This window comes from Piliocolobus tephrosceles, chromosome X (assembly GCF_002776525.5).
Source record: "Piliocolobus tephrosceles isolate RC106 chromosome X, ASM277652v3, whole genome shotgun sequence".
Lineage (NCBI taxonomy): Eukaryota > Metazoa > Chordata > Mammalia > Primates > Cercopithecidae > Piliocolobus > Piliocolobus tephrosceles.
The window spans coordinates 91,701,578-91,713,047 of NC_045455.1; the positions used below are offsets into that span (position 1 = coordinate 91,701,578).

Below are 11,470 nucleotides of genomic sequence, written 5' to 3' on the forward strand. Positions count from 1 at the left end.
AGTAACCTGCCCAAGGTCACACTGCTAGTAAGAGGCACACCTGGATGCAAACCCAGGTGGAGCATCCGTTCCTACATCTACTGTGTCACATACGCCCTGACAGACAATGTGTTATTAAATGAAGACACTAGGTTTGTATCTTGACAACTTTGTCTTCCACTAAGAAGGAGACAGATAACATTTCACATTTGTGACTTCTTTCCCAAACCAGTACGGTGCAAAGTATGTACAGCAGAAAAATAAGCATTCATCTTAAAACATCTAAAAGTCGTTTACGAGTAATGAAATCACAGGCACTAACCCAACGTTTCAATAAAAGATAAACCAAGCCTTTTTATCTTTACCAGGAATTATCTAAAATGTAGAACCAAATCTGGCTTTGTTTTACAGATCCACACATGTCCACAGAAGAGATCAAAAAGAAAAAGCGAAGCCTCATCTGGCTGCTCCATCAGGTAGAGAAACAGCGGTTCTGTTTCCTTTAAAGTTGAAGTTTCCAAAACTAACAGATCCCAAGTGGATCATCTGACTTAGAAAGAAATCGGAGCACAGAACCAGAACCACGGGCAAAGAGCTCAAGAAAAACAACGACGGCAACAACAAAGCAGGCAGAGGGGGCAGAGCTGCGGGCTGAGCAGCTACCGGAGTGAGCTGATGGGTACCCCGGAGTGGCTGAACCCAGATGAACCACGGCCACTGCCTGAGCAGGTCACATTGCCAGGGCAATGAAAAAGCATTTACCTTTGTTGAGTGAATGACCCATTTGAAGTGAATTCAAACAGCTTTTTTCACTTTTCCAGCTCCTTGGTCATAACTTTTTTCCCCGCTGGCATATCTCAAAATCATCCAGCAATTACCCAACCATGCAACTTACTGCTTGTGTAGACACAGGGTTAGGGTGAGAAGATAAAAATCACATTCTTTGAAGTGCATGCTTCAGGTTATTTCTTTTATGATACGATCTTAAATTTTTAAAAATGTATTCCGTTTTAAAAGTAAAAAATGTGTAATTTAGGTGGAATTAAAACTAATAAGAAACAACAGGGATAATGCCAAAGCATTTACACAAAATAGGAGACAAAGAGATTGACAAGTCAGTCAGCACATACCATATTCGAGCGATTAGTTTGGATAGAATCGTCTAGTGGGATGCTACACTAACTACTGAAAAAGACAGACAAATCGTGAAGCACTTCTTAACATTGTCACTTTGATGCCACCCATTCATAAGGAGACAAAAATAGAACCCATCTCACAGGGGCGTTGTGAGGACTAACTGGGCTAATACAAAGTGCCGAGCCCAGCGCCTGGAGCAGTTACTGATGCTGTTACCGCTGCTGTTGTTATTGAGACCACCACTTACGAGCTGTGCAACTGGGCATAAGTTCCTTAACCCTGAGTCTCAGTTTCCTCATCTGTAAATGGGGCAGACTGATAGTACCTACCTCCTGAAATTGCTGTGAGGAATTAGTTTAACAGCTGTAAAGCACTTTCAGGAGAATTAGCTGATATAAACTGTTTCTGACACATGATAAGTGCTATAGAAGTGTTAGCAACTATTATTGTCCTTCATGTTAATGACATTATGAACGATCAAACGATCTGTTAGCATGTGACAGTCCTCGAAGACTGTGATCCATCGGACAAGAGGAGGCATCTAGGCAGCCGCAGTAAAGTGGCAGCAGCGTTTTAGCCCGCGGGACCCAGGAGCCTGCAGACGGCATCTGAAGACTAAGAATCCACCAAGAGTCTGAACCAAGCATTTATAATGTTGAGTACTGTGCTAATGCTTTAAAAAAGCACAGCTTCGGCGGCTCACGCCTGTCATCCCAGCACTTCGGGAGGCTGAGGCGGGCGGATCACGAGGTCAGGAGATCGAGACCGTCCTGGCCAACACAGTGAAACCCCGTCTCTACTAAAAATACAAAAAATTAGCCGGGTGTAGTGGTGGGCGCCTGTGGTCCCAGCTACTCGGGAAGCTGAGGCAGGAGAATGGCGTGAACCCGGGAGGCGGAGCTTGCAGTGAGCTGAGATGGCGCCACCGCACTCCAGCCTGGGCGACAGAGCAAGACTCTGTCTCAAAAAAAATAAATAAATAAAATAAAGCATAGCTTTTTTAAGCTTTCTACCACACTCTAAAGTAGACATTTATCCCCTATGATGGAAGAGAAAACTGAAGGTCAAAGGAAACAAATACTAGAACCAGTGGAAATCAAATCCAGTTCATGCCTGCTCAGCATCCCGCCATGCTGACCTAGGCTTGTGTCCTAACCCATCACCAGCATCCAATGACTCCTGCCATTCAGGACAGCAGGGCTACCTCAACAAAACTGATGAGAGACACATAATGCAATAACACATTTAATCATGTATTTATTTATTCAACAAACATTGGTTAAACGGTTGTTAGGTGCCTGAAAGGAGGCAGGACTACTCTAGAAGACACTACAACTTGTTCCTTCAAAGGAGCTCGCAGCTTGGCCAAGGTAGTGATCTCCAAAACACCTTTTGACATAGCCTGGCCTAGGAGTATTTTAGAAATAAACAATTTAGCTGGTGGACGGTTGTAAGTGTGACCTTGAATTTCCTGAAGTGGAATGAAATTCTTTGGCATTCATAAACAGAAGGAAAATTTCATGAAATAGCTTAAGCGTTTAAGTAATAATATTTAAAATAAAAATAAGGCAATCAAAAGGTTATTTATTAAAACTATTTTTAAATTCTGGACATCCAGGGTCTGGCCCAAAGACAGAAAAATGCTTTTATATGCTTCAGTGTTCTATTTATTTAGGGATGATTTAGCAAGCACAAGCCCTACAAATGACTGAGATTATGTACCATGGGTCTGGCTGCTGGGGTTTTTATAGTTTGCCAAAACCTCCAGTCTCCACAGCATCTGTAACAGTCTAGCATGCATTTCTTGGAGGGCATGTGCAGAGAAACTGGCCTCACATAAGCACTAAGGAGAAGACTAAGGATGCCTGGTTTACTGTATTCCATGAGCATGAAATGGCAGCCTCAATATCTGCTATTCAACGACAATATGCAGCTTGGCAGGATCCGGAGCATGCAAAGAAGAAGGGACACGAACCCCAAGTGCAGAGCAGGGAAACATGCTCAGCTGCACACAGTGTGGCTGCTTCTCAAAGCTGCTCAGCCTGCTCGTTTGAGTGAATGGTAACTAACACGGATGTGTCCTAACTGGCCTCCCGCTAAGATAAATCCACTAAGTGTTACAATGCACACCCCTTGTGCCTTCTTGTCCAAAATCATGAACACCTGTGCTAGTGTGTCACCACGCAGAGACAGGGGAGCACTGCTGGGGAGGAGCAGCTCCGGGCTTCATCTCTGATTGGCTGGGTGGACCCCTGGATCTCAAACCACAGTGACTGCTTCCACCAGCAGATCCCTCAACTGTCCAGTCCTCTACAATGCCTGCCCCCAGCCTGTCACAGGTCTTCTGGAATCCCCTTAAATCTGCATCAGCATCTCTTCTTTCTGCTTCCACAGCACACTGGACTTCCACTCACTGCATAATTACCTGGTTACTTCTCTCTTTCTAGCCTTTTTGTTGCACCTGGTCAGCATTTATTTTCTTTAGTCACTGCAACACTTAATCTTTAACATTTGTTTTCAATAATAAAAATGAAGAATGTTCTTGAAAAATTAGACAATCTGACAGCCTTGAGTCCCACATCAAGGTAACATGAGCCAGAGCTAACGATTAGTTGTCCCTTACAAGGAAGGACATTTCTTTAGTGCACTAGTCTCCACCACTCCCCACGGTCACACTGGGCTCCCTTCCCTCATTTTACCACCAAGCCAGCAACTGGAGTTGACCTCCAATCAAATAAGGTTTGAGGGCTTACTGACAAAAGCTGTGATTTCACCATAGAACTGTAACTCACAATATGTGCCCAATGCATGCTAAGTGAAGAAAGGAATTCATTCATTAGGCATAACAGTTTACCTCTCAGAGTTCTAAGGGACAAAATAATATATGTGAAAAATCTGAGCAAATAGAACCTGAGGTTGAAATTCAAGTCACTGTGGTAGAACAAATCCAGGGCAGAACCCCATTTCTCGAAGGTAGTGCTCTAATATAGACAAGAATCACTAAGGAGGAAGAATGGTGATAATGAGAAAGAAAATTATCTTACAATCATTAACCTTTCTGAGAATCATCTATATTTCTGATGGTGTAAATGATCAAAACATACGTGCTTTGTAATAATTCTAATAATCTGGATACTTTTTTTCAGAATAAATTAATTAATTTTCTTTTTTTCCTATCTCTTAAAAGCTATTTATTATCCAACAGATACAGTGCATGCAATTGGTAACAGTTTTCATCTAAAAAACTGTATTCACACTATGTAATGAAACTATAGTCAACTCATATGCTTTTTCTAATACGTAGTAAGATGAAACATTTTTAAAATGTCGACATTAAACTGGCAGTTTTACAATTTATAAACCAGCACTGAAATAAAGTCAATGCTATAAATACAGCCTTTGACATTTTAATGGCACAACATAATCACAAATGACTTAGAAATACTGCCAGTCCCACAGGCAAGGAGAATAAAACATTAATTAGAAATTTAGAGTAGTGCTATTTCCAAACAAAACAATAACCGCCAGCTTCTAGCTATTCTGTATCTTAGCCTTCAACCTCACTATATTCTGAAAATCATTCTTCTTACATAATAGATTTGGCAGACCTCTTTGTAGCCTAGAAACGTACAAAGGTGTGCTGTGATAAGAAGATACATATTGTTATTGGCTGGGAAATGAGAACGGTTTCTCTTTTTCAAATTATAAGGTATTTTCTACTAAAAACCCTAAAAGCTTAAAAATTTTCTGCTGCCAAATACAGTATCTCCAGTTCTCCCAAAGTTCAAAACAGTAAGGGCCTCTATTAGGCTCCTAATTTTTTTTTTTTTAATAAAACTTAACCTAGATCCAGCAATCCCACTGCTGGGTATCTACCCGGGGAAAAGAATTCATTATACGAAAAAGATACTTGCACACGCATGTTTATAGCAGCACAATTCATAGCTGCAAAAATATGTAACCAGCCCAAATGCCCATCAATCAATGAGTGGCTAAAAAAAACTGTGGTGTGTATATATATGTGTATGTGTGTGTATATATATATATACATATATATATATATGACGGAATACTACTCATCCATAAAAAGGAATGAATTAATGGCATTCACAGCAATCTGGATGGGACTGGAGATTATTATTTAAAGTGAAGTTAACTCAGGAATGGAAAACCAAACATCATATGTTCTTACTCACAAGTGGGAGCTAAGCTATGAGGATGCAAAGGCATAAAAATGATACAATAGACTTTGGGGACTTGGGGGGAAGGGTGGAGGGGGATGAGGGATAAAAGGCTACAAATTGGGGTCAGCATATACTGCCCGGGTGATGGGTGCACCAAAATCTCACAAATCACTGCTAAAGAACTTACTCATGTCACCAAATACCACCTGTTCCCCAAAACCCTAAAGATATAAAGAAAAAACAAATAAAAAGAAAAACAACAACAAAAAATAACCCAGTGCAGGGTTTTCTGAGACTAATTCTTTTTATTTCTCTACGTTGTATATTTTATCATCTTTGCATTAGGAAAATCACTGTCAGAATTCTCAAAATGTTCAGTCAACAAGCATATTGTAACTAATGTGCTTTTCCCAAAATTCATGAATGTTTCTCTACCCTAAAATACAAATGGAACAATGGTAGCATCAGAGACTAAGGGGACCTCAAACATCTACACAGTTTTTCTTACAAGAATTGTGCATACCCATCTCTCAAACACAGCTGTTTAAATTTTTATTTTAGAAGGCAGTCTGGATAGATTCCAAAACCACTCTTTACACCATCTGTAATGTTCTTCTGCAGTGTTAAGTAGCCCCTATTATTTCCCAGTTTCCCCATATGTGACCAATCCAAGCTGACCAAAGAGCTGCTAAGTAACATTCAGTCTTTAGATACACAAGTTCCTTTGTCTTCTGTAATTGCTGAAGGGTAGTTGTTCTCTTTTTAAAATCCAGGTTTTAAAACTTTCGTTTAAAAAAAGTACATATTATGTGACATGTGGACTAGAAGATAACCCAATATTATTTAAACATCTTACTTTTAAATGTAAACATTTTAGACACATAACATAGCAAGAGCTCACTACTCAACCACTAAATCATGAAAAAAAAAATTCTGTTCGTACCTACTTTAATTTTATTTTTCTTCACCTAGAGGGCTACTTTATCATTTTTTTTTTTTTTTGGTCCAACATTTTTAGCCATTGGAGTGATGAAAATTAAATCCACAATGAACTATGATGGCCTACTTATTTGAATGTCTAAAATACAACATCTGGTCACACCATTGTTGGTGAAGATTTGGAGCATTCGAACTCTCATACACTGTTACTAGAAATGAAAGTATAACAACCACTTTGGAAAACCATTTGGACATTTCTTAAAATGTTAAGCACACACCTTTAATATTACCTAGACATTCTTCTCCCAATATTTTGGAAAGTAAACTTTTGTACAAAAAGTTGCACGTGAATGTGCATAGCAGTTTTATATATAATAGCTAACAACTGAAAACAACCATGTGTCCATAAACAAGTCAAGAAATAAGTTATGGTGCATGCAATGGAACACTAGTCAGCAATAAAAATTATTTATTTTTTGATACCTGTAATAATATGGATGAATCTCAAAATAATTATTGTGAGTGAAAGAAGCCAGACCCCTCCTCCCAAAATGACATACTATACGATTACATGTATATGAAATTCTAGAAAATGCAAACTGATACATAACGACAAAGCAGATCAGAGGTTGTCAGGGGTGTGAAGAGGTCAAGAAAATATGGAAGAAAGGGATTACAACGAGCTGTAAGGAAACTTTTGGGTGTGTTTTATGTGTTCACCATCAGGATTGTGTTGGCAGTTTCACCGTATGTCAAAGCTTACCTAATTATAAATTTAAATATATGCCACTTACTATATGTCAGTCAATCTCACTAAGGTTGTTAGTTTTGTTGAATTTCAGTTGACATGTAATAATTGTAATATTTATCAGAGACAGAGTGATATTTTAATATATGTATACAATGTGTAATGATCAAATCGGGGTAATTCACATATGCATCATCTCAAATCTTTATTTTATTTATTTATTTATTTATTTTGAGACGGAGTCTGGCACTGTCGCCCAGGCTGGAGTGCAGTGGCGCGATCTCGGTTCACTGCAAGCTCCACCTCCCGGGTTCACGCCATTCTCCTGCCTCAGCCTCCTGAGTAGCTGGGACTACAGGCGCCCGCCACCATGCCCAGCTAATTTTTTTGTATTTTTAGTAGAGATGGTGTTTCACCATGTTAGCCAGGATGGTCTCGATCTCCTGACCTCGTGATCCACCTGCCTCAGCCTCCCAAAGTGCTGGGATTACAGACGTGAGCCACCGCGCCAGGCATCAAATCTTTATTTTTTCTTTATGTTGGGAACATTCAAAATCCTCTTCCAGATTTTTGAAAATACACAACAACTTGTTAACTATATTCACCCGACAATGCTACAGAACACTAGAATTTATTCCTTCTATCCAGCTATAATTTTGTAGCCATTAACAAACCTGTCCCTATCCATTCCTCTCCTCTCCACTAGAAGGCTACTTTTAAAAGCCTGTGAATACTTAACAATCAGCTGCCACAAGACAAATACATTTAACTGTTCCCTGGCTCTCTTATCGCACAGGCAGCTGTCAATGTATTTACTGGGAGTGTTTTATTCAAGTGGGCATTCGTATTCAATCTGTAGTCAACACAAATAGAATATGTTGGCCTTTTCCAGACTTTTTAATGTTTGACTTTAAATATTGATTCATCAGTTTTAAAAGGGCTTTGGCTTTTTTCACGTACTAAAGATGCCTGCAGTTTTTGTTTGAATCGTGTTAATTTTTGAGGGGTAGAATTGGCCACAGGGGATTGAATTCAGCATAGGTTCAGAGGTTGCAATAGGTAAAAAATGAGACTCAAATTCTTTTTATGTTAGCTGAATTCCTCACTTATGTTTAAAAAGTCCCCAACATGCCCTAAATTCATATAACAGAACTATAACTAGGAAATTAAAGACAGCATGTGACATTACATGTCGCAATCAATTTTCCATTATAAAATATATGTAAAAAGCCTATTATCATCTGAAGTTAAAAAGAAGTTCTGTTCCTTTAAAAAAAAAATCTCTTTTACAGCTACTTTTACATGTGAGTAATGTTCCTTATTCAGTCTTCTGGATGGAAAAGGCACATCAACAGCCAGGCGCTGTGGCTCACGCCTGTAATCCTAGCACTTGGGAAGGCCAAGGCGGGCGGATCACAAGGTCAGGAGATCGAGACCATCCTGGCTAACACGGTGAAACCCCGTCTCTACTAAAAATACAAAAAAATTAGCCGAGTGTGGTGGCGGGAGCCTGAAGTCCCAGCTACTCGGGAGGCTGAGGCAGGAGAATGGCGGGAACCCGGGAGGCGGAGCTTGCAGGGAGCTGAGATCTCGCCACTGCGCTCCAGCCTGGGCGATGGAGCGAGACAGCGTCTCAAAACAAAAAAAGAAAAGGCACATCGACATTGCAATTTCAAGTGCATAAGACTCTTCATGTGTCCATAACTGCATATTCAAGATCCAGCCTGGACTCAAGTTGTAAGGCACACTCCGGCCAAAGAAATACATAACTTTCATGATTGTTCTGAAAATACTACCACCACCTCTCAGAGTTAGCACTTCTTGGAAAAAAGTTTCCTAAAGTCAATAAAGCCATGTGGCTTTGGTAATAAAGTAGGTGTGGTAAGACATAGATTAAAAAGTAAAGAACTTAACAGAGCTCATGATAATGCTTCATGCATTGATGCCAAGGCTATATTTTCCAAACGAAAATGCATTTCTATGTTTTGTTTTACTTTCAGAACAATATGACAAATATTATGCAAAGAAGCTTTCTTTTTAAGTACTCACATTTCTGTGAATGTCAAAAATTGTCTTCCACACTAGGACTCAATCAATTCTCACTCCTCCAGTTCTATACCTTTCAATTAGATGATAAGCACTGCCTGGAATTTTTAAGACTACATGAAAGCAGCGTTGGCAAAAACGCCTAAGGTGAAACTGCACCACAGAAAACGTACTGAGTAAATCCTGAGTAGCGCAGTGTAATCCTCCCTTTTGCATCTTAGTATCTGAGCATGAAAGGACAACACTAAAAAACATCTTTTGCATGAGGCATGTTTAACAATAACTGTTTCCTGTTTACATAAAGAAACTTTTGTAGTCAAAGAAACTGTCATTGGAGTAAAAACTACATCTTCATGCATATCTTGGGTTAAACTTTTAGTTAAAAGAAACACTGAACAATGGTGATGGTTTTGTATGCAAATTGAGTCCTTTATTAAAATGCAAAAAAAATTACACGGATTTCTTGCAAACGTGAACGGAGACTGGATGACTAGTGCACTACCATCAAAACAGATCACAGAATTTTGATCCGCCAAACTTGATCTCCAGGAGTATATCCGCCAAATTTCTGTTCCATGAGATGGCATTAGCACACTGACACGCATTGGAAGAGCTGGCTTTCTCACGCTGCACATCTCTCACAGGCTCTACTCATCAATGTACTGATAATTCCTGCTGAACTCTAAGGAACTCTTCCCCACAGAAGGAATGTACCCTGGGCCGTTCACAGACAACGCTCTCCCGCCGCCCGCGCTGGCCCGGGATGCGGCCCCGAGACTCCTGCAGCCGCGCGCGGGCTCAGGGACCTCCGCAGGACGCGGGCGGGCGCCGGGGCCGGGTCGAACTGGGGCAGAGTGACAGGCTCCCAGTCGTGAGCCTCACAAGCAGATCTATTTACAATATCCAGGAGAGGCGTCCAGGTCGCGTCGCTCGCACCGCCCGCGAGGATCCAGGGTGAATTCACACGCTCCCTCCCGCCGCCTCGCCGCCTGTCACGGCCCCGGGACCCGGTCAGCCCCTCCGAGGGATCCCTTCGCCGCGCAGTACTCCCTCCGTAAGCAGCCCCCGCCTGGGCTCCTCCCTCCCTCGGGCAGCCGCCTCCTTTCCCGGCTCCCACCCAGCGGGGATCCACCAGGGCGAGGGCTGAAGACCTCGCAGGACGCCGCGCGCCCGGCACAGCGAAGCACCTACCTTCCCAGCCACCTGGGAGGCTGCAGGTCCGGGCCGGAACCCGAGGCTCAGGGGCGCGCGGAGCCGTTCTGGTTAAGGCGCAGGGCGCCGGGCTGCCTAGGGGTCCAGCCCAGCGTGCACGCCGTGCACCTCCCCGCGCCGGGCTCCGCGCTCTCCCGTAGCCCGGCAACGGCCGCCACCCCGGAGCCCCGCCCACCAGGAGCCCCGCCCAAGGCACCGCCCACCATAGGCCCGCCCTCACCGTGGCCCCGCCCCCGTCCCGAGCCCCGCCCCCACGCTCTTCGCTGTGCCTCCGCCCAGCCCCCACTGCGTCCGCCGGGCCAGCTCTGTAGTCGGGGTCTTTTGAAGCCCCCATCCCGCGGCTGCTGGAGCGGATGAGGGTGAGGCTGACTGGGGGCTTGGGGATGGGGGAGCGGAGACCGCCAAGAACATGGCTGTGTTGGGAGACTTTCCTTCAGAGCAGAGAGGGAGGCTTCCTTTCCGCCCGGGGTGTTCCCCACCTTTCAGCCTTTCCCGCGTGGGTCCGCATCCCAGCCAGAGGGGATACGGCGGCCAGGTCTGCGCTGCTGCGCCTGAGATCAGGTCGGCCGAGGTCGCAGACCTCGGGTCCCCGCCGGCAGGGACTCGCCGGGCGCGCGTTCCCAAGGACGCCTCCCAGGGAAGTCCGGGGAAGCCCGAGTTCGCCTCCTGCAGGACTGGAGGCGCTCGGTCCGAGACTGCCGCACCCTCGCAGCGGAAGGGCGTCTGCACAGCAGCTGCAGCTCCAGCGCGTGCGAGGCGCGGCCGGGGCCAGGGGCTGGCTGGGCAGTTTTGCTGAAAGGGTTAAGAGAATCACGCCTGTAACAAAATACTTTTCCATCAGTAGAATGCTATAAACGTGCAAGCAGTATTGTTCTGTTCGTTCATGATACCGTGCATGACTTTGGTACTGAGGCATCCACCGTTTCTCACGTGTTGATTTTGACTTCCCGACTCAACTGCACTGTTTGGATGGAGCCAAGTCCCTGTTTCTTTTCTATACCCCAAGGCCCATTGGAGCCCCACCATCAATATTTGTTGAATGAATGAGTGAATAGGTTGTTGTATTTAACTGCCCAAAAGCACAGCTTGTGACCCCAAGCTTCCAACAGCTAGCACTACACTAGGTACTTGTGAACAGTGTTAAAAATATTATTCCCCATGTCGCACCTTGATAGACGTTGTATATTTCAAATCTAACACATCCAGAATGCAGACCACAATAACG

At 43.4% G+C, this 11,470-nt stretch overlaps 2 protein-coding genes across 2 annotated transcripts in view; both read right to left on the reverse strand.

Annotated features, from left to right (window-relative positions):
- Positions 1 to 10,392, reverse strand: part of TNFRSF19 (TNF receptor superfamily member 19) — an 89,985-nt gene extending 79,593 nt beyond the window's left edge. The window contains exon 1 of the mRNA XM_023190279.3: positions 10,225 to 10,392. The gene's annotated coding sequence lies outside the window, so the exon portion shown is untranslated. The remainder of the gene's footprint in view (positions 1 to 10,224) is intronic.
- LOC111524987 lies at positions 9,493 to 11,161 on the reverse strand. Its single transcript, XM_023190281.2, has 2 exons — positions 10,725 to 11,161; positions 9,493 to 10,022 (listed from the first exon to the last, which is right to left on the reverse strand). The coding sequence occupies exons 1-2, from the start codon at positions 11,159 to 11,161 to the stop codon at positions 9,758 to 9,760; spliced, it is 702 nt and encodes a 233-aa protein (XP_023046049.1). The 3' UTR covers positions 9,493 to 9,757.
- Positions 11,162 to 11,470: the final 309 nt, after the last annotated feature.